The 24,275-nt window shown below is 44.9% G+C and overlaps 1 protein-coding gene across 2 annotated transcripts in view; it reads right to left on the bottom strand.

The window, feature by feature from the left end:
• Window positions 1-24,275, bottom strand: part of tfec (transcription factor EC) — a 145,274-nt gene that overhangs the window by 106,138 nt on the left and 14,861 nt on the right. Inside the window, exon 1 of one of the 2 annotated variants that reach the window (XM_078568049.1) lies at window positions 9,901-10,124. The exons of the other annotated variant lie outside the window; for it this stretch is intronic. Within the exon in view, the coding sequence (XP_078424175.1) occupies window positions 9,901-9,930 (30 nt within the window). The 5' untranslated portion in view covers window positions 9,931-10,124. Of the gene's footprint in view, window positions 1-9,900; window positions 10,125-24,275 lie in introns of those variants that run through there. 2 annotated transcript variants of the gene reach the window in all.

The raw sequence follows: 24,275 nt of genomic DNA, 5'->3' as shown, positions 1-24,275 counted from the left end.
GAACCACTTCATCCAATTCAGGGTCGTGGGGAGTCGGAGCCTATCCCAACAGGCATTGGGTGTTAGGGAGGGTACACCCAGGACGGGATGCCAGTCCATCACAGAACACTGCTCCAAGTAACTGCAATTACTATTAAGCTAGAAGCTACATATATCATTGTGCCCCAGCCCAACACTAGATTTAATCTATACTCCTATAACGCACAGAATAATATTTCTCAACAGTTATCTAATCTTTATCCTATTTGTCTTAGGAAAGCTGGTGTCCCTGTGAGAGTAACTGGAACAACATATTTTTGCCAAACTAGAGTAGGTACTTCCTGCTCATTTATAAGCGCATATCCCTGCAAGGACCTGTCCTCTGCAAGCAAAAAGAACATCTCCAGCCATTGCACCTTTTCTGAATTCAACAAAAGCAAGGGGGAAAACTGTTCCCTGATGATTTTCCATGGCAATTCCTCAACTAGAGTCGACTTGCCAACTAATCAGCATCCTTTTCTCATGATGCATAAAATGTTGTTCCCTTTAAAATTTGGCATTCCTGCATCTGTCCTGATAAATGCAAATCAAAAAGCTCTGACCGCAAGTCTTTTTCTCAGCAATACTATTAAGATTGTTGCTATTAATAAGATGTGCTATGCAGAGGTCTGTAGTTCATAGCATCTGAAGATTTTTTGTGTCTTCCACCACCAGAAGATCATTCTGAGTTCACTTAAGCACATTAGCACTGAAGATGATCTTCTACTGATTGAGGGCACAAGAAATCTTCAGATGTTGTAAAGTACAGACCTCTGCATATGTCTATCCAAGTAAATACTAACAAGCCTCTACTGATAGGTGTGGAATGAAAGGATGTTTTGGAAATCACTAATAAATGCAACTAATTCAACGTGACACCATTCTTTCATCACAGCAGGCAACAACTCAGACAGAAAGAATTAATGCAGATTAAATCAATAATGGTCCAATACACCATTACTGGAGATGTGCTGACCTCTTGAAGGTCTATTTGCTGGAATGGTATTATGGAAAATATAAACTTTGTTTAAATCAGTGGATAAGATAATTAATCCAGTATTTCAAATTCTGCCTCAGCATAGCTTTAACCCCTTAGCAGCCAGTATTGGAATTTAAGTTTATGCTATTCCAAGGAGCATTTCATAGATTCATGGAAACTTTAGTGTCTATTTCATACACCACACCATTGATTACACTTCAGAATCACTTTATTGGCTTCAAGATACTCCATAGCATTGGGTCAGGGAGCTGGTGTAAAGCCAAGTTTGTACTTCTGTGTCCCTGTCATCAGACTGATAAGATGTTTTGGTAATCGATTGCTTTTTTCATTGTGTCCAACTTACATCAAATGCATGCATGTCCAAATCGCCATCATACTCTTCATTTATGAAACTAAATCATCTCTGCTCTCAAAACAAGCCCTCTTTCATACTAACAAGAAAATTCCATTTGGCCCTATAAGCCAAATTACCAAATCTCTGTGTTAGTGCTTGGGAAGGATAGGGCATGTGATGATGCATCCTTAGAAGGAATGTCCTCCTAAGTCTCTCCTTGAGGAAGATTTTGCTGCTGAGAAGGACCTAGAGAAAAGAGAAAAGAGACACAAGTTAAGACAGCACTGAAAAGCAGAAATTTAGTAGGTGACAGTCTTCAGAAAATACTTTAAAGTTGTGAAGCTTGCTGAATATTTGCTGGGGTGCATGATAGATTACAAATAGTATTTAGATATCCTGCTCAGGTAAGCCCCCAGCTTTGCCTGCATCATTAATATCAGGGCTTCCTGCACCATGAGGTGAAATGAGAATGAGGAGGTGATGAATGTAAAGCCAAGTTTATGGGATCTAAAGTGAGGAAGGAGCGTCGGGAGCAAGAATAGTTGTAGCTGCGCAAGTACTAGGATGTGGGAAAAGAATGCTTTTGTGGTGTGAAGAGGGCAAAAGAAGAGGTTTGGAAGGTGTCTGGAATGATAGAGAGGTATTCCAGTTTGCCCTTCTGATTGAATGCTGAAGAACGTGATGGAGAGGAGGGAATTGTTGAGAGTGGTGAGAAAGAGGAGTGAAAGGAATGTGAGCAAATTTTTTCATGATAAATGGAGAGACAAAGAGCTTTACTCACCCCTGCTGTTCTTGTAAAGTCATTTAACCTCTTTGTATAGTGAAACCAGGTCCTGCGGGTAATGCTGTTGGCACCTCTGGCCATGTTTGCTGGATAGTGGCTCTGAAGATGCAACTGTGGATGTTTGATAACATTATGTCCCACTTTTCCCTCACCTCCCCCTTCAGAATCTCCAGGAAGGCAGTGGGAAACCTGCCATACTCATTAATCCTGCCATCCATTTTTCAGATCAGATGTTAAGCCAAGACCCTACCTGCCCTCTTAGGTGGATGCATTCCAAAGAGGAACAGGAGAGTTATATCCCTGGTGTCCTGGCCAATACTTACCCCTCAATCAACATCACAAAAGCAGGCTATTTGGGTCATGATTATATTAATGTTTGTTGGAGCTTGCTGAGCACAAATTTGCTCTCATGTTTACTACATTATAACAGTGACTACATTTCAAAAGGTACATCATTGGCTGTAAAGCACTTTGGGATGTCTTGTGATCATAAAAGACACTATATAAATGCAAGTCTTTTCTTGTTGGAATCAAATGGGGAATCCCATCTCACTTTAAGAGTTCCATTCACATTTAATTAGGCCTCAGGAAGCCCACCTAAATTTTCATGGACAAAACGGGGAGGCTGCCTGTCCCTATCTCCATGAAATCAATTATATTAAAATGTAAATCAGGATATAAAAACACTCGGGCCTCACACTAACATTATCCTGGGCGTTTCCTGTTCTCTCCATCCCTGCCCATCTGATTCACGCTCCAAGATAAAATCAGGGTTTAATTTTTAATTTTAATGTGTCTCACCTAACATTTGTACTAATCATAGTTCACAAATACGGCTATTGTTGACAAAGGATACAAATGACCTTTTTCTAGGATTTTTGGAGTTCATATTTTCTAAAGGCACTGCTGACATGATACCAGATGTGGAGTTTTCCCAACTTAGTCCCTGGCCAAACAGTGGGAACATTTGTCAGTTGGAAACTGAATGGTGAAAGAGCAAGCTTTGCTCACGTTTTTTAACTCAGCCATAGTATTAGTATCCCTCCTCAGGAGAGCATGTGGGGTGATGCACTGAAATGATCAAAGAAAGGATTTCTAATTAAAGAGATCACAACATGCGTTACAAGGGCTCGTCAGTATTTAGATTTTTGAGGCTGCAGCAACCACAGGAATGGGAATGAGATCTGGGAAGGCTGCTCCCTCAGTCTTTCACTTTTCCCTGGAGCATTTGTTGCTCATCCCTAATTGCCCTTGTGAAGGTGATGATGAGTAGCCTCCTTGAATCATGTTGTGTTGGTACACCCATAGTGCTGTTAGGAAGCGAGCTCCAGGATTTTGATCCAGCGACAGTGAAGGATCAGCGATGTAGTTCCAAGCCAGGTTGGTGTGTGGCTTGGAGGGGAAGTTGCAGGTGGTGGTGTTCTCATGCATCTGTTTCCCTTGTCCTTCTGGGTGGTAGAGGTCCTGGGTTTTGAAGGCGCTGTCAAAGGAGCCTTTGTAAGTTGCTGCAGTGCATCTTGTAGATGGTATTCACTGCTGCCACTGTGGTGAATTTTTAAGGTGGTGGGTGAGGTACCAGCAAAGTGGGCTTCTTTGTTCTGAATAGTATCGAGCTTGTTCAGTGTTGTTGAAGCTACACTTATCCAGGAAAGTGGGGAATTTTTCATCACTCTAACTTGTGCCTTGTAGATTGTGAACAGGCTTTGGGGGAGTGAGTTACTCACTCATTGGAGGTTGGCCCTCCAGTGACAGGCACCTTACCTGCCACAGGCAATGCATGCCCAACTGGTCCACTGGGAGGGAGATCTTGTTACAGCAGGCTGCCGATGTCAGCGGTAACCTGCTGAGAAAGCTCAAGTCTCCTGAGGCACTGGTGCTCGAACATGTTGAGAAAGATGATCCTGCAGACCCTGTTCAGCAAGTTTCACCTTGTTCCAGCAGGATTTCAGGGTCAATCCCATCTGCCCTGTGAAGGGACACGCGGCAGAGAAGAAGACAGCTGCTGGGACACGCGGCAGAGGAGAAGGCAGCTGCTGGGACACACGGCTAAGGAGAAGGCAGCTGCTGGGACACACGGCTAAGGAGAAGGCAGCTGCTGGGACACACGGCTAAGGAGAAGGCAGCTGCTGGGACAGGCGGTGGAGGAGAAGGCAGCTGCTGGGACACAGGGCAGAGGAGATGGCAGCTGCTGGGACAGGCAGCGGTGGAGAAGGCAGCTGCTGGGAAACAGGGCAGAGGAGAAGGCAGCTGCTGGGAAACAGGGCAGAGGAGAAGGCAGCTGCTGGGACAGGCGGCAGAGGAGAAGGCAGCTGCTGGGAAACAGGGCAGAGGAGATGGCAGCTGCTGGGAAACAGGGCAGAGGAGAAGGCAGCTGCTGGGACAGGCGGCAGAGGAGAAGGCAGCTGCTGGGAAACAGGGCAGAGGAGAAGGCAGCTGCTGGGACACACGGCAGAGGAGAAGGCAGCTGCTGGGAAACAGGGCAGAGGAGAAGGCAGCTGCTGGGACAGGCAGCGGTGGAGAAGGCAGCTGCTGGGAAACAGGGCAGAGGAGATGGCAGCTGCTGGGACAGGCGGTAGAGGAGAAGGCAGCTGCTGGGAAACAGGGCAGAGGAGATGGCAGCTGCTGGGACAGGCGGTGGAGGAGAAGGCAGCTGCTGGGACAGGCAGCGGTGGAGAAGGCAGCTGCTGGGACAGGCGGCAGAGGAGAAGGCAGCTGCTGGGACAGGCGGCAGAGGAGAAGGCAGCTGCTGGGACAGGCGGCGGAGGAGAAGGCAGCTGCTGGGACAGGCGGCGGAGGAGAAGGCAGCTGCTGGGACAGGCGGCAGAGGAGAAGGCAGCTGCTGGGACAGGTGGCAGAGGAGAAGGCAGCTGCTGGGACAGGTGGCAGAGGAGAAGGCAGCTGCTGGGACAGGCGGCGGAGGAGAAGGCAGCTGCTGGGACAGGCGGCAGAGGAGAAGGCAGCTGCTGGGACAGGCGGCAGAGGAGAAGGCAGCTGCTGGGACATGGTAGAGGAGAAGGCAGCTGCTGGGACATGGTAGAGGAGAAGGCAGCTGCTGGGACAGGCGGCAGAGGAGAAGGCAGCTGCTGGGACATGGTAGAGGAGAAGGCAGCTGCTGGGACAGGCGGCAGAGGAGAAGGCAGCTGCTGGGACAGGCGGCAGAGGAGAAGGCAGCTGCTGGGAAACAGGGCAGAGGAGAAGGCAGCTGCTGGGACAGGCGGCAGAGGAGAAGGCAGCTGCTGGGACATGTGGCTGAGGGAAAGGCAGCTGCTGGGACATGTGGCTGAGGGAAAGGCAGCTGCTGCTGGTGTAGCTCGTGCTGCTGTTGCTGGTATTGTTTCTCCTCTTGTCCCTCATCAGAGGTGGAAGATGGAGCTATATAACCTGCTACCATGCTGTGATGTAGGCTGGTGTGGGAAAATGCAGCTCGAGGTGAGTGAAGTGCTATAGAGGCCTTCCAAGCAGTTGGAATTCACCAGTCTAGCAGTGATAGCACTCACTGAGAGGAGAAGTGCTTTGAACAGCAACCTCTCACCTGGACAAGGCCGGAGCTCTTCAGTGTCACTGATCAAAGCCAGTTTGGAAGTCTTGCCGAAGCAGCTCCTCACTGTGGATTTGCCTCGGTGAGCTTGGCGAGTGGCTCTGAGATTAAGGAACAGGTTTCCTAGCTGTCACATCCTGAACTGAGCGTTAAAACCATATTTAATGAGCTATTTGAATATTTTAATTACTTACCGACTGCAGAGGGGCTCCCAATGCTAGCCCAGGTGAGACTCGGAAGAGAGTGGGATGCTTTCGGGATCCTGATCCGACCTCATGTTAGGGGATTTAGCTTCCCGTACACACCCAAACCCACCTCGCCTTCTCTGGGAAAACTCCACTCCTGATGTGGAGAATCAGAAATGAGCGCATAGCTGCTTTGAGGTCCTCACAGATACTGATTAAGCAGAAGTGAGCAGGTTTCTATTAATTCAATTTTATGCACATTTGAAGGGCAACTTTAGGCAGTAACCTCTGCAGCCATATCTATTTTTACCTTTAATCTGTCTCCATAATTTCTGGCATATCGGGGAAAACACTGGCCAGAATTTGTATATATAACTGGAGTAAGGGATGAACTGCAGCCAGTGGCAGCAGGCCTACTATCATTTTTAAATTGGATATTGCAAAATATGACACCCAGTGTGAATTTGTCTTGTAAATATTTGTGCTGTCTGAACATTTGAATCATGCAGGTATGCAGCCAGCACCATCCATTCTACTCATTGGATCACAACTGTCAGGGGAAGGGTCATTTAACGGTGGGTCTTTGTCACCACTTAAAGGCAGCCAGTACCTCCTTAAAGGGGAGGCTACAGACAACAGGGAAAGACATAAAGGAAGAAAATGCTTAAACAAGTGCTGAAGGAGCACCAAGGTTTATGGATGCTGCCTTGGAGATACAGGCAATGGAAAGTGGGATGGCTCCTCTTTGTCCCTGATGGTAGGAAGCCCTTGCAGGTATCAACTCCTTTGTCAATGGTAGGAGGTGGTAGCGTATGTGAATGTCAGGTGTTTTACACGCAGAAATGCCAGAAGAGGTTCAATGATCTCATTGGATATGTCAAGGTAAGAATACTGCTCCCTTAGACTCTACTCACACCTCCAGCACCTACAGCTTCATTAGTTATGAGACTCACACTACTCTCAAGACTACTGTTCCCTGATTCCCTTCAATTTCCTACAATCACTGCACCACACTCCACTGCACCCCCTCTTTACACTTGCACACTCACCATTATTACAACACCCACCTACCCACAACTCACATCTCACGCACTGTCTGCCAGCTCTTCTACCACAGGCACAGTTTCAAATGCCTCATGCATATCTCACAAACACACTCCTGTCACCTGGGTCCTGGCAAGGGCCCATAGCTTAAAAACTATAAGAGTCACAGTGGCCTTGACAGCTACAAGGATGCAACCAAATTTCTAAGCCAGAGTTTCTTCATTAAATTAATCTACAATCATTTATCTAGATGCCATTTTATTTCCAGATTCCTCTGATATGGTTGTATTTTATAGTTTTACAACATTTCAAAGGGTGTGGTGAATTAGAATCTCTGCTTGGTGGGATGTGATGATGCTTCGTCAGAACACCAAACCCAGGCCAGCAGGTCTGTCTGAGAACTAACCGCATACACAGAATGTGGCCCCTGTATTCCCAAACTACCTCGTGTTAAACCACCTCACTATTGTCTAAGTTAAAAGATCTTTGAAAATCCTGCTGAAAGTTTCAACCACAATTAGGCATTATGAAAGGACATTACATCACAATGCCAGAAATTGCAGATCCATGAGTAACAAACAAGAGTGAAATTAATACAAGTGCAGGGAGCTGAAATGGTGTTGGACACAATGGGCGGAATTAATCCAGATTCGCACCAAGTGCGGTAGCGGGCGTGAAAGAAGACATTTTACCTGCCAGCCATAATGGTGGGCTTTCGCACCGTATTGTCCCCTTCACGCCTTATTAATTATGCAGCCACAGGAAACATGCCTTCTTGCTGGTGGGCGGCCTCCAATTTGCCCACCACGCCATTACTTCACCACTTCCTCACGCCAGGCATCATATTTAAACTGCAGCAGCGCTGCACAGAAGACATGGACCCAAAAGCCAAGAAGAGTGCAGTCCCCCGATTCAGTGATACATCCCTGGGATGCCTTCTGGGTGCCATGGAGGCTGCTGCAATGTCCTCTACTCCCATTCTGGCCGCAGGAGGCCCATCAGTCTCACCACTGGCTTAGGTGGAGAGGTGGTCAGTGCTAATGCTGCACACAAGAGGTCAGCCAACCAGTGCAGAAAATGGATGAATGATCTCATCCGCGCTGCCAGGGTAAGGCAATCATCTCATCACTCTGAACTCACACACTCACAAGGCAATCACACATTCATTGGCATCTCACCCACTGCCAGCTCAAGGGACATCACCACTCACTCTCTCACAAGCATCCTCACATCTCCATCTGGCCTCATCTCCTCTGGAGACTGCCTCCTCAGCCCTCACCACCTTGAGGCCACTTGTACAGACCAGCATATGCCCCCACATACTCCCTGGGGTACCCTCGTCCCCCAGCACAGCCCTCACCCTGCAGCCTCTTCCCTTTCACCCCTTCCCCAAGCAAGCCCTAGCCCTGCAGCCACTGAAAAGCTTTACGGCTGGTCTGGTAGGTAGAGACCTGCCCGCGAGCCCCTCTAAAAGTGATGTGGCGCTGTCTGTGAAGCCCGGCACTGATGACCGCAAGTGCTGCCCGAAACACGGTAGGCAAACAAACCTTAAAGTCCCAAGCGAAGTGCAACTCACCACGTGCACATTGTTTATGTACAAATGTGAAACACATCAGGGCGCAACCACGCCAACGTGTCCAGATGATCCAGCATGGTGGGATGATTCCGGCAAGCTGGCCTTATAATGAGATGCTAAAGTATTGAAATTAGGTTCCCAACGTGCAGCATCGGGAAACACGACCCATCATTGACGGGTCCAACGGACGATCGCAAACTGGTTTCACGACGGCGTAAAACTGCTTTCTGGCCTTCTCGCCATATTGTCCACTCACGCCCGCCATGACACTTGCAGCCATCAGGACCGGGCAATTCCACCCAATGATGTAAAAAAATCTGTGCAAGGAGCTAGGATAGGAAAAGTCTTGTTTCTAATGCATAATGTATTCAAGTTTTGCTAACATATCTACAATTAGAGATATAATGTGATCATATTGGGAAGGATCAGTTTCCTATTGGAAGGTGGTGTCATTGGAGAACATATTCAATTTAAATGAGTGAAAAGATGACAATCCATGAAATCTTTACAAGTGCTTAAATTGTTTTTAAACAATTTTAAACAATTATTTTGAATAGCCTTTATCTTCTCTTCCTACATTACAACAGTGAATAAACAAAAAAGTACTTCAAATGGCTGTAAAGTCCTTTGGGATATCCTAAGGTTAGGAAAGGCAATATATATAAATGCAATTGCTTTCTTTCCTTTTAGCCAATAACCATAAATATAGGAAACCTAAAATTAAAATGATGGACTCACAGCATACACAGTGACTAATATTCTGAACTTTTATTTCTGGAATCTATGCCTTTTCTCAGAGCTCTTATTCAAAACCTTCCTTTTTTCACCCATGATAATAAAAAGTGCAAATCTAATCAATTTGGTGACAATCAAAAACTCCTAAATGAGTTATAGTTCTTATTAAGATATTGCATTCTAAGCTATGACATATGGTTAACAGAAAAAGGGTCAATCATTATTAAACGGAAACCACTGGAGTTTACTTGTTAATGGCACCAATCTGTGTTACTTATCAATATTAACATTTGTTTGAAAACTGCAACTGTTCAGATTTCTACATTCACATTCTGGTATGAAATAACCTCTCGCTATTGCACTTTACCACTAACCCACAAGAGGCATTTGCAAAATGAGCAACTACAAAGCAGTTCTCTGTCACACATCACACACAGCGTTTTGTGCAAGACCAGCAAATTGATAAAATGCTGAGATCCACTTGAAATCCAAGCTCATCTGAAACGATGTACTTTTCTATTCAGAAATTAATTATAATTCTTTCTCTGATCGTCATACACACCATTCACACGATAACAAATGGTTTGTTAAAAAGCATCCAGATATCTCTGGAGACTTATAAACTCGTAAAGATTGGTTCACAGTGACTTTTAAAAATGGAAAGAAGCTCTTTAAACAGTACCTACCTGCCCATACCAGCTGTATTCCAACATCATTAAATTTAAGAAATCTTGACTAAGATAAATTGTTGAACTTTTCTGCGGTCTAACTTGCAGAGAGAGATTCAAAATCACTGTTAAGCGACCGTGTTACCTTTCAAGCATATGCACTCAGACCTACACCTACTACTTAGCCACAAGTACAGCCACAATCAGAGCTTTGTTGGAGTGTTGGAATCTTAGTACTTAAACCTGTTGATAATGAACCTGAACCCATTATTTTGAGTCAATGAATTGAAAGAAATAGGGCAAAGAATGAAAGCCACAGGGCCAATTACCAACATTCTTTGATGTATTACTTGCTAGGACTCACCAAATCACTTTGTGTCTTTGTCCTGATCCCCTCTGTTATTCATTAATTATTCTGAAAAGGTTAGAGTTCGAACAGCTAATTGCATGGACACTCGTACTTGGTAGGGATTCTTCCAAGGCTGACACTTTCCCCAACTGTGCCCAGCCACCTTATGCTATGCCAATTAATCCAATTCTTGGTGTTTTGTACACCATCCCAAGTTATTTTTAATCTCTGCTCTAAAGTTTCCTTTAGGTCTCCTGCCACAATGTGGAGAGGAGGGATTTTGAGGAGTTGCCTGGGTCTGGTTTACTATGGACGGAATTCTCCCTCACCAGTGGAGGCCATTGGCCACTGGCCCTGGACTGCTCATCCTCCGCACAATATTAAGTTAAGGCCGCCACTGCTCAGCGTTCTCCTTGATCGTATGGATTGCTACAGTCATTGTCAATATTCTCTTACAATGGATTCAATTGTGCAGAACTCTATTTCTTGTCCACTATACTAACCCTTTCAAGTCTGAGTGGAAGAGCTCAATATCTGACACATATGATTTTTAATCTCATTCTTTTCCTGAAATGCTGTTATGCAAAAAGATGTTACTAATCCTGTGAAGCTTGCATATGGTTAAAGTACTTGACTGCAATCCTAGATCATCCCTGTACAATAATACTTGAGACTTTCATCTACATTAAAAAATACAATCATTAAAAAATGGAAATTGTCTAATGTATTTCAACAAGGGTAGTTCACCTGTATCCTAAACAGATAAGCTAACTTTATGGGTAGAATCTTCGGCTCGGCGAATGTGGGCGGGGCCTGCTCGCTGAGGCTTAAAATGACACGCGGCAGGTGTGCCATCACCCCGCGTCATTCAGATTTTCAGTTCGGCAGGCGTGCAGCCTACTCGGGTGCGCGCCCGCCAATACGTCAAAGGCCTATTAAGGCCAGTTAACTATCAATAAAAACAATAAACTGAGCTGCCCGTCCAACCTTAAGGCTGGCGGGCAGGCAAAGAGCCCAGGCGGCCTTCGCATTTTTCATGGAACCTCATCCCTGGGCGGGATGAGGTTTCATGAAGGTTTTTAAAGATTTGAAAAATTTTTTAATAAAATTCATAGACATGTCCCAGCTCATGTGACAGTTTCACATGAGGGGACATGTCCTTTTTTTTCCCTTTATTAAAATTTTTAAGCTTAACCTAATCTCCAAGGCAGCTCTGTGCCTCAGGTTTCTGCGCTCTTTTGCGAGCATGCGCGAAAGAGCACAGGCCCCGACTCAGGCAATCCCCACCCCCCCCAACCAGCACAGAGAGCGCTCAGCGCTTCCAGGCTCACATGACACTGGGTGGGCCTTAATTGGCCTGCACACATAAAATGGCTGCGCCCAGCCGCCCACGGGCAGCGATCAGCTGCGCGCGCACCCGCACAACCCCCCACCCCCCCCGAAGGGGAGAAAATTCTCCCCCGTGAGCCAAATTGGATAAACTTGGCTTATGTTCCTTCCTGTTTTGAAGTTTAGGGGGTGATCTAATAGAGGTGTTTAAAATGATAAAGGGATTCAATAAGGTAGATTTTCTCTGGTGGAGGAATCCAGAACGAGAGGTCATAATCACAGTACTAATCTTAGCATTAGGCCATTTAGGAGTGAAATCGGGAAGAACTTTTTCACACAAAGAGTAGTTGAAATCTAGAATTCACTCAAACAAAAGGCTGTGGGTTTTGGGTCAATTAAAATGTTCAGGACTGAGATTGGTAGATTTTTGTTTGGAAAGTTTATCAGGGGATATGGAACACGTATGGGTAAATAGATTGAGATAATCAGTCAGGATCTAATTGAATGGCAAAATAAGCTTAAGGGATTGAATGGTATACTCCTGTTCTTATGTTCCTATACACTTTCTCACTGATGGTACATTACCTTTAATAACCCTAGTGATATATTTTATTTACACAATGTCATTAAATCAATTATGAAACTGCCTTAAGAGGAATTATAAGTTAATGATATCAGAAAGGATTGTGTTCAAACCTAAGCACAATTATCTTGACAAATCATCACAATCCTTGAGCACCTATTTCCTAAGGGTTTGTAACTTAATGTAAATAAAAGAATACGCATTATAATTTCCACAAAAGAGCTCTCAATGAATTATTGTACAACCATAATACTGATTTTACTCAAATTCCATAACCCGCACCCACAAACTGATTTAAACTGCGATATTCATACTGTTGCTTATCATCTTTAACCTGATCTGAAAACAATTTTTATTAATACAGAAGATTATTCTTATTAAAAAAAACCCTTTTATCTCATTTTTACTGAAATGATCAGAAAGAAACTTTTTCAAACTTTCATTCACAAATAATGCTGTTCCTATGCTCTCTGGAACCCTTATTGGATATGAGATAAGTGGGAGGTTTTGAATTTGCATCACTCACAATATTGTGCAACTCCAGAAGGAGTACTTGGGTTACATTTCCTCAGTTACACAGAGTAACTAGAACTGTGTGACACTGATTGAAAGAGGAACCGTCTAACTCTTGCAGTTATTGCACACTCTGCAGTTTAGTCTTCAAAAAAAAAATGCCAGTGAAACCACAAAATGCAATTCTGAATAAAAGACAATGACCCTGACATACCATGCCGAGTGAGCTCATTTGTCCTGCATACCTCCCACAAATTGGCACCTGCCAGAACTAATTTGTAGTGACAGACTTCAGTTCAGATAGGCAGGTGTTTTGCAGTCAACGGGATAGAAAAGTTATCGCATAGTATTTGCAGTATAGCAACAGGCCATTCAAGCCAACAGTTCCATACTGGTTCACCACATGAGCCTTCTCCAATGCTTCTTCATCAAACCCAAATCACATATTCTCATACAACAAAAACAAAAATTGCTGGAAAAACTCAGCAGGTCTGACAGCATCTGTGGAGAGGAAGGCAGAGTTATTTCGAGTCCATATGACTCTTCATCAGAGTTATAGGACTCGAAACATTAACTCTGTCTTCCTCTCCACAGATGCTGTCAGACCTGCTGAGTTTTTCCAGCAATTTTTGTTTTTGTTTCAGATTTCCAGCCTCCACAGTATTTTGCTTTTATCACATATTCTCATATTCCTTTCCCCCACATGTTTATCTAGCTCTGCCTTAAATGCATCTATACTAGTTGTCTCAACTGCTCCTTGTGGTAGTAAGTTCCACATTCTGAAGGCAAAACATTTCTGTAACATGGATGAGGAAAAACAGGCACAATCATTAGGGGCTCAACACCCACCATCTTTTTGCCAGGGTTATGTCCTTCTCTTCGCCACCCTTCTCCCCACTCTAATCATCCTCTAAAACTCTTCCTATATGGTTCCAACTCTGTCAGAAGATATACTGCTGCCAACTAAATGGTACAACAGAGGGAATAAAGCTTTCCAGCCTAACAAACCATGAACAGATGGTTGTGGAGCTTCATGTGAATTAACTGCATACTAAAAGCCCTGAATAACTGGTGATGCAGACAATCCTTTCCACTAATCACCACAGCAGTTAGCAAGAATGAAGCATTCTAGCCAGTGTAAGGGTCATAAAGAACAGTTAGGTAACATATTATAAGACTGAAAAGAAAAGGAAAGGGAAGAGAAGAAACTGATTAAGATGGCTCCTATTACAATTGTAAGTTTTAGAATGGGTAGATTTTTAAGTGATAAATTTTGTTTGGGCTCCACAGTAGGGTTATGTCAACTTTAGCGTGTGTTCAAAGGGAGATGAAGCATTTGTTTTCTAACAAATCATCCATGTATAATATAAGTTACACATTCACCAGGCAAGGAAATTCTTGAAATAAATCCCAGTGAAGCTGACAGATATTTGCAGTGCATCATAGATCGATTGGAAAGATAAAGAAAGCAAGTGTTGAGTGGAGGAATCTGTAAATGCAGTTGTCTCAATCGATATCACTAGAATACTTATGTTCATTTGATTTATATATGGGTTTTCCTGTTCATAATTCAATTAAATAATCTTGTTTAAAACAGTCTTCAAGTTAGCCTCTCAAGCCAAAAATGTCATTAGGCATTAGCTTCCTGTCACAAATCTTTTGACCTCACATTCTTACAGTTATGGTATTTTAATGTTTTTAATCTTGCAATTTTGAAGTTTCAAAGGCATTTTTCTCTGCAAATACACAGCATAGTAGTTGATCCAACACAGTATTTTTGAACTATAGTTTTTAAATAGTTTGAAGCTTAATAGTTACACCACAGGGGTGCACTGAACAGTCCCTGAATAGTATTGTGCATCACTTATGCTTCAAGAATATTCTTGTTTGGGTATTAGGGACAGTGTTCAACCATGCCAAAAGACCCACTAGATTGTGTTGACTGAACAAGCATTGCACCAACTTTCACTTGCCCCTACAGTACTGCAAATCGAGCAACACTTGGGAGTTTGGCAAAGTAGGAAAATTACTATAATCTCACAACCAAGATACTAAGAAACTTGAAGCTGTAGAATTTCTGTTTGTCCAATATAGAAAGCACACTCTGCCCATTGGGGGTACAAACCACTTACCGAATCCAGGCCGCTTAGCTTCAATTTGCCAGAACCAAGTCTGAGAGACCCTTGAATGTCTACAGAGATTTGGACTAGCTAAAATTATGCAGTTTGCTCTGAGCAGAGTAATTACTATTTCTGCACAAATGACTTTTACTTGTTTTCTCTGCACCCATGGTTGTTTTGACCAGTTCTATTTGTCTTTATTTGACTTCCTAGTCAATGTTCCAACAACAACAAGTTGCATTTATATAGCACTTCTAACATTATAAAACGTCCCAAGGTGCTTCACGGAGTCTATATTTCTCAATTTCCAGCATTTTCTGCATTTTGGAAATGGTGTGCAAGCATTAAGACAAAGAAGGCGCATTCTCCTTTAGTACTACAGCAAAATATTAAAACATAGACTATCATAAGTACAGTGAGACAATTGCAATATTCTAAGTAGCAGCATCATTTTTGGGAAAATTGTTGGACTTCATCCAACAATGTAGCTGAAATATTACAGCCCAGGACAGGTTGCAGTTACAACAAGGACAAATAGAGTAGGATCATTAAAAATATGAAAGGAATAAAAGGGAAGAGGGGGCTGTAAAGGAATGATTGTAGGGCTCATTTAGGGAGGAACTCCCTCCCTAACAGCACTGGGGGTGTACCTACACCACAGGGATTGCGGTGGTTCAAGAAAGCAGCTCACCACCAGCTTCTCGAGGGCATTTCGGGATGGGCAAGAAATGATGGCCTAGCCAGCGACGCCCACATACCATCAATGAATAAGAAAAAGTTGACAATGAGTAGCGAGGGCGGTTACAAGGTTGAGGGCGGAATCATCCCAGATTTGCACAAAGTGCGGTAGCAGGCGGGTAAAAAAGTCGTTCTACCTGTCGGCCAAAATGGCAGGTTTTCATGTCGTATCATCGCTTCCCATCTCATTAATTATGCAGCCACAAGAAACACGCCACCTCGCTGGTGGGTGGCCTCCAATTTGCCCATCATGCTGTTCCCTCACCGCTTCCTCACACCAGGCACCATACTTAAACTGCATGCATACTTCTCAATGCTTACAGCCCAGGACGGCACCGGTGAAGACATTGCCCCAAAAGCCAAGAAGGGCGCAGCCCCCCGATTCAGTGACGCAGCCCTAGGACACCTTCTGGATGCTGTGGAGGCCCGCCGCCATGTCCTCTACTACCGCTCTGGTCACAGGAGGCCCATCAATCTCACCATGCTGGCTTGAGAGGTGGTGGCAGAGGTGGTCAGTGCCAATGCTGCACACAAGAGGTCAGCCATCCAGTGCAGAAAACCGAAGAATGATTCAATCACCACTCAATCACACGCCTCCATCTGGCCTCATCTCCTCTAGAGACTGCCTCCTCAGCCCTCACCATCTTGAGGCCATTTGCACAAATCAACATGTGCTCCCACACACATCCTGGGATACCCACCTTCTCCAATACAGCCCTCACCCTGCAGCCTCTTCCCTTGCCTGAGGCCTCTTATGCCCATTCCCTAAGCAAGCCTTAGCCCTGCAGCCACTGAAAAGCCACCCCCGCCTTATGGCTAGTCTGGTAGGTAGAGACCTGCCTGATGAGCCCCCCCTAAAAACAATGTGGTTCTGCCTGTGAAGCCTGACATTAATGATCGTGAGTGCTGCCTGAAGCACTGTAGGCAAACAAACTTCGAAGTCCCAAGTGAAATGCAGCTCGCCAGGTGCACGTCACTTTTGTACAGTTGTGAAACACATCGGTGTGCAATCACGCTGACGTGCCTGGATAATCCAGCGTGGGGGGATGATTCTGGCAAGTAGGGCTTATAATGAGATGGGAAAGTATTGAAATTCGGTTCCCAATGCATGGCGACAGGAAACTTGGCCCACCATTGACAGGTGGAGCGGACAATCGCAAACTGGTTTCATGACGGCATAAAATTGATATTTGGCCATCTCGCCATATTGATCTCCGCACTCCCCACCCCCCACCTCACCTGCCATGACACCCAATGCCAACTGGACTGGAAATTTCTGGACTGAGATTATAACACTGGCCTATGTTAATTGTATATTAATTGTGTTTAATTTCTTGCAGTTGAGGGGGGCATTAATTGGGCATTCACTTGGGACTCTTATAAGTAGACATGAATAGACTAAATCTGTGGCTGTTGGGTTAGGAGGTGTATTCTTGTAAAGTGTATCTCTGTAAATAAATGTAGAAGCGTGTAAAGATTGGCTCTAGTTGTATCTTTCACAAACTAGCTTTCTGGAATAGAACAGCCTAGAAATTGGGTTATGGACCACCAATTATTCAGATGCTGTGCTGCCTGATAGGGTCGCAGAATGGCTGATAAGCATGCACACATTTATGAGTGGAAGTCAGGCACCCACCATATTGGATAAGGATGAACTTTGATGATGTCTTTTACCCATGCCTGAAGCAGGTTTTAGGTCTTTCACATATGAATGGAATTTTAGCGATTAGGGCCAATACTGGTGACAGTCTACCACCAACGATGAAGTGGATGCAACAATTGATGCACAGAAGGCTAGAGTCAAAATAAGGCAAAAATGATGCAGTAGTTGAATAGTGTAAGGCCAATATACAGTGGGACAGGGAAGGAGTATAGATTGGCAAGGACAGTAGGAGGTGAGCAGCACCAGGGTGTGATTTTAATCTAATCCACCCGGCAGGAAAATGACGGAATTGTGACGGCCACCAATTTTACACCATACACTGATTTTACTCACGGAGGCTGGGGTTAAAATTACACTTTTTGTACAAGATAGTATGTAGGCGGCATAATTTTGGATAAGTTTCAGTTTATGGAGTGTGACGAGACTAGTGAGAAAGAAAGTACAAAAATTGAGTCAAGAGGTAACATAGGCATGGAATAGGTAGGAGGGGGAGATGGGAGGGGAGCAAAGTCAACCTCTATCTTCAGCCCAAACATTCAGTGAAGCCCCTGTTTAATGAAAATATTTACCTGGGTCCTCCATGGCATTAGTGTACGCCACTGTCAATTCTTCGTATGACTGGGGCTGGGTACAATTATAAAGCCCAATTCCACTTCATTTGCATCAGATTCCCATGTAGGCGCAGATGTATTTGCTACAGGATTAGGCACTCCACTGTACTATTCCCACCCAGGGATCCACAGAAAATAGAGGGATTTCTCTTGAAAGCTTGACTAAATATGGATGATGCTGCTATAATTTCTAAAACAACTGATTAAATGATAAAAACAAAAAGCTAAAAGCTACTGCAGATGCTGGAAATCCAAAACAAAAACAGAATTACCTGGAAAAACTCAGCAGGTCTGGCAGCATCGGCGGAGAAGAAATCAGTTAACGTTTCGAGCCCTCATGGCCCTTCGGCAGAACTGAAGCATAGTTAGAAGAAGGGAGCTTCAGTTCTGCCGAAGGGCCATGAGGGCTCGAAACGTTAACTGATTTCTTCTCCGCCGATGCTGCCAGACCTGCTGAGTTTTTCCAGGTAATTCTGATTAAATGATAGATCGCTGTTTACTGGGATTTGGAATTAAGTAGGAGAATACATTTTTAAAAAGGGATATTGGAAGCAGTTGATGGATCAAGCAATAGGAAATAATAATTCCTAGATGGGGAAAATTGAGCTGGGGAAGCTGTTTTTTCTACATTGTTTTAGTCTGTCAACTTCTCAAAGGGTGAGCAGAAGCCATCAGTTGTAAACAATGATGCCCCTGTGACATCATGGAGCCGATTTTAACCTTGTGTAAGTGGGCAGGTTTTGAATGATTTAAAATGTCAGGCATCTGAAGTACAAAGGAAACAGTAATCACAAGAAACAGGAACAGAATATTTTATACACCACAACAGGCTACCAATTAGTTAATTAATTACCTGTGGAAAGAGAGGAGTGTGATTAATTAAATAAGTCTTTGAAAGGGCAAGCACAGGCTCAATGAGCTGAATGGCCTTCTTCTGTGCTGTACCATTCCATGATTCAAAAATTTGACACTGAACCTCACAATGATACGTGACCAAAATCTTGGTCAAAGAGTAGGTTTTTAAAAAAACGTCTTAAATGAGGAGAAAGAAGTAGAGACAGAAAGGTTCATGAGAGACAAAAACAAAAATACCTGGAAAAACTCAGCAGGTCTGGCAGCATCTGCGGAGAGGAGCACAGTTAACGTTTCGGACTCGAAACGTTAACTGTGCTCCTCTCCGCAGATGCTGCCAGACCTGCTGAGTTTTTCCAGGTATTTTTGTTTTTGTTTTGGATTTCCAGCATCCGCAGTTTTTTGCTTTTATCTTAGGTTCATGAGAGAACTCCAGAGCTTAAAACTTTGGCAGCTGAAGATGGACATGAATGCGAGGGGGGTGAAAATTGGAGGTGCAAAAGAGGTCAGAGCTGAAGGAGCACATATGTTTCTACCAGCACAAAATGATACAAGAATTCTGCTGCTTGGCTTTCAGTTATCTGTGGCTGAATGGGAAGAATTCCAGTCCTCAGTGTCAGGTTTTCCTTTCTAGATTTCATTACTGAGCCAGACTGGTTAGTCAATCATCAGCACTGCCCTGCAGTTGACCTGGTTCAGGCAGCAGATTACAGAGTCTGTTGGAAGTGAAATTAGTTCTAAACTATAATTTCTAGGCACGCTATCTTGGAAACATCTTGGGCCAGGTTTTCCCATCTCGAATCGGGATGGAACGGAGGCAAAAACAAAATGGCACCAGCATACCGCTTCCAAATCTGATGATCTTCCATAGGACAGGGGGACAGGGTGGGGCATGGGCGGGAAGGTGAAGTGGCCTGCCTTGTTAATTGGGCATGTTGAAGTCATTAGGGGGCTCGTTAAGATTTCGCCTTCTGACTTTCCGAGTTTTTTATGGGGGCACGAGGCCATTTGGAGCTCTGTGAAGCTGCTCAGTATCAGCCTGACCGGAAAGGAGGTAAGTGTGTCGCTTTGGAATCAAAGGACCGGATTTTCCTGTTCAAGGTGAGAAACGGGAGGCGGGACTGGTCCTGACTCACATTCCTGCATTTGTTGCTAGCCTGCTGGGAGGCAAAATTTTCATGGGGTCAGGGTCTTAATGACCTAGAGACTGGCGGCAGCTGAAACGGTTTGATTTGATGGGAAAATGGTGTAACTTTTGACAAAACACGACTGAGCAGCAATGAAGTTTCGATAAACAATCTTACCCTATCCTATCCCGGATCCCAGCTATCTATTTGCCCGGCACTTTGAAGGTGAAGATCCTCTCTTTTTCTTTAAGACCACACACAGAAAACTGCCATTGATCCTACCAGAATGTGACCCACTTCCCTGTTGTCTCACTACCATTCCACCACCACCTCCCGGGTCACTAATTGGGCAGTAGACCGGTCTCTAGGTCATTAAGACCCTGACCCCATGAAAATCTTGCCTCCCAGCAGGCTAGCAACAAAGGCAGGAATGTGAGTCAGGACCAATCCCACCTCCCGTTTCTCACCTTGAACAGGAAAATCCGGTCCTTTGATTCCAAAGCGACACACTTACCTCCTTCCTACTCGCCAGTTAGGATAGTCGCTAATTTGTTGACCAGGAAGATTGGATGAGATTCAATGATGCTCTGAAATCTGCCTACAGACCCCAGTCTACTGTTCATCAACAGCTGTCTTGATAACCCTCCCACGCTATTAGAAACAACAAACACAATCAAACTCCTGCCTAGTGGCAAAGCTCCAGGGGCTGATGCTTTCTCAACTGAGGTCTACAAGGCTGAATTCTACCACTCGATGTGGGACCAAGGAACCATCCAGCAAGAATACAAAGATGCCTCCATTGTCTACCTGTATAAGCAGAAAGGAACTCGCCAGCCTTGCAACACTCATAGCGGAATCTCACACCTCTCCATCACCAGTAAAATCTTCACCAGAATCTTTGAGCTTTAGTGCAACATATTGACCAGGAGCCACTGCCAGAGAGTCAGTGTGGCTTCAGGAAAGGTCAAGGAGCCATGGACATAGTGTTTGCAGTTAGATAGCTCCAGGAGAAATGCCAAGAACAGAACATGGACCTCTACACCAGGTTTGTTGACCTGACCAAGGCCTTCAACACAATCAGTCATGAGGGCCTTTGGAAGATAATGGAGAAATTTGGCTGCCTTGAGAAATTCATCACAATGGTTGACCATTCCATGGGAGTGTGCTCGTGCTTCTCCTGGATGATGGTGAATCTTCTGCCAATTCCCTGTCACTAATGGAGTTAAACAGGGCTACATCCTAGCACTGACCCTCTTCAGAATTTTTTTCTCTGCCATGATCTCCAATGCCTTCCGTGAAGCGGGAGACGGTGGTGTCGTGGTAAAGTCACTAGGCTAGTAATCCAGAGGCCCAGGCTCAAATCTGGGAAGACAGGTTCAAATCACACCATGACAGCTGGTGAAATTCAAATTCAATTAATAAACCTGGGATTAAAAGCTAGTCTGATGGTAACCACAAAACCATAATGTCGTAAACATAAACCCATCTTGTTCACAAATGTCGATTACGGAAGGAAATCTGGTCTGGCCTGTATGTGACTCCAGACCCAGAGTAATGTGGTTGACTCTTAAATGCCATCTGAAATGGCCTAGAAAGCCAGTCAGTTGGATCAAACCACTATGAAGTCTAAAAGGAATGAAACCACACGGACCACACGGTATCAACTATGGCACCCAGCCCTGTCAACACTGAAAAGGCCTCCTTAATAACATTTGGGGGTTTGAGTCAAAATTGGGAGAGCTGTCCCACAGACTAGTCAAGCCAACAGTCTGACATAGTCATTCGCATGGAATCATACCTTACAGACAATGTCCCAGTCACCACCATCACCATTCCACTGACAGGACAGACCCACCAGAGGTGGCAGGACAGTGGCATATAGTAGGGAGAGAGTTGCCCTGGGAGTCCCTATGACCGGGTATGGCATCAAGGAGCTCAAGCAAAACTGGAATCAATGGCAATCGGGACTGGGGGGGTGGTGGGAAATTCGCCACTGGTTGGAGTCATACCTAGTACAAAGGAAGATGTTTGTGGTTGTTGGAGGTCAGTCATCTCAGTTCCAGAGTTCCAGGACATCACTGCAGGAGTTCCTTTGTCCTTGGCCCAACCACCTTCAGCTGCTTCATCAATGACCTCCCTTCCATCATAAAGTCAGAAGTGGGGATGTTCGTTGCTGATTGCACAATGTTCAGCACCATTCAGAACTCCTCAGATACAGAAGCAGTCCATGTCCAAATGCAGCAAGACCCAGACAATATTCAGGCTTGGACTGATAAGTGACAAGTAACATTCATGCCACCCAAGTACCAGGCCATGACCATCGCCAACAAGAGAGAATCTAACCACCTCCCCTTGACATTCAATGGCATTACCATCGCTGAATACCCCACTACCAACATCCTGAAGGTTACCATTGACCAGAAACTGAACTGGACCAGATATTTACATACTGTGGCTAAATGAGCAGGTCAGAGGCTAGGAATTCTGCAGTGAGTAACTCACCTCCTGACTCCCCAAAGCCTGTCTACAATCTACAAGGCACAAGTCAGGAGTGTGATGGAATACTCCCCACTTGCTTGGATGAGTGCCGCTCCTACAACACTCAAGAAGCTTGGTACCATCCAGAACAAAGCAGCATGCTTGATTGGAACCACATCCACAAACATTCACACCCTCCACCGTCAATGCACAGAGGTAGCAGTGTGTGTCATCTACAAGAGGCACTGCAGCAACTCACCAAGACTCCTTCAACAGCACCTTTCAAACCCATGACTTCTAGCACTCAGAAGGACAAGGGCAGCAGATAAATGGGAACACCTGCAAGTTCCCCTCTAAGTCACACACCACCCTGACTTGGAAATATATTGCCGTTCCTTCACTGTCGCTGGGTCAAAATCCTGGAACTTCCTTCCGAACAGCACTGTGGGAGTTCCTACAACACGTGGACTGCAGCGGTTCGAGAAGGTGGCTCACCACCACCTTCTCAAGGGCAATTCAGGATGGGCAATAAATGCTGACCTAGCCAGCGATGCCAACATCCCACAAAAGAATTTTTTAAAATGGTGATCCTGGCATCGATATCAATTTCACATGGATGGGAAGCTGCCCAATCTGAGCTGACTCCAGGCCAAGACTAAGGCCTCCAAGGACATACTTCCTGTTTTCCAGTGACTGTGCACTTGCTGCCAGTTCAGAGTTGCACATGCAACGTAGCGTGGACTTGTTCTCCAAAGCATGCGACAGCTTCAGTCTTATGATCAGCATGAAGAAAACTGAAATAATGGACAAGCCTGCTCCAGGAAAGCCCTACCTCAAACCCAAGGATTCAGTCCATGACCACAGCCTGCCAGCCATGGATTAGTTCACTTAGACAGCACCCTGTCTTGAGCTGTCTATATTGCTAACTACTCACATGAAAGAGTTGCCAAAGCAAACATAGCCTTTGGCAGACTTCAAACATCAGTCTGGGAATGAAGACGAGTAAGTCTGCCAAGCAAAATGAAAGTCTATACAGCATTAGTCCTACCCACTCTGTTCTATGTATGTGAGACTTGGGACTGTGCACCAGCGTTGTGCAAGAAGCTCTACCAATTTCACTTGAGCTGCTTTCAGAAGCTTCTGAAGATCAGATGGCAGGACAAAATACCAGATACACAGGTACTCACCTGAGCTGGCATGTCAAGTATCCACACCATATCGAGACAGTCACAACTAAGTTGGGCTGGTCATGTGGCCAGAATGTCTGGCACTTGCTTACCAATGGGAATCTTCTATGGAGAACTTGAGTTTGGGGTGTGCTCTCATGGTGGTCAAAGGAGGCACTACAAAGACACCCTGAAGGCTTCACTTAGGAGTTTAATATTGACTACGAGTCCTGGGAGGAGCTCGCACAGGATCGCTGCATCTGGCACAACCAAATAAAAAAAAGGCGCAGCCTCCTTCGAAAGCAAGCACATATCAGAGGCAGGGAGCAAATGCAAGGAGAGGAAATCCCGAGCCAGCAACTCATCCAAAACTCAACCGTCTGTGGTTATCCAGTCCTCTTTGCAACGGAACCTTCCAGGAGCAGCCAAAATCCTACCAACACCCCAGAAGACGAACATGGTCATTTTCACTTCAAAGGACAAACAAACTGAACGGGTGGAGAGCAGGAACTTTCACCTCCTCATAAGCAAACGGATTGGACGGGCAGTTAAATTTACCCAAGAATCTCAACAGCCAACCTTCCCATTGATCCCACAGACTGCAATTTTAACCTGCTCTTCTGAGGAAGGAAATAAAACCTCTTTAACCTGCATCCAGTTGCTGGTGTTCTACGTAAATGGCCAGTGTGAAGGGAAGGAGAAAGACCTGTGAAACTTACTTCATATATGGCTAGCTATTAAAATGTGCCTGATCCTGGGTGATCTGACATAACGGTATATATCTTTCAATAATTTAGGTAGGGTAGGTGTTCATCTGAACACTAACAGTTTACTTTGTGGGGAGGAGAATAGTGGATGTTTGAC

The sequence above is a fragment of the Cetorhinus maximus genome, chromosome 22 (assembly GCF_964194155.1).
Source record: "Cetorhinus maximus chromosome 22, sCetMax3.hap1.1, whole genome shotgun sequence".
Taxonomy (NCBI): Eukaryota; Metazoa; Chordata; class Chondrichthyes; order Lamniformes; family Cetorhinidae; genus Cetorhinus; species Cetorhinus maximus.
Note: the sequence above shows the minus strand (reverse complement) of the source record. Positions and strands in the feature narration are given on the sequence as shown.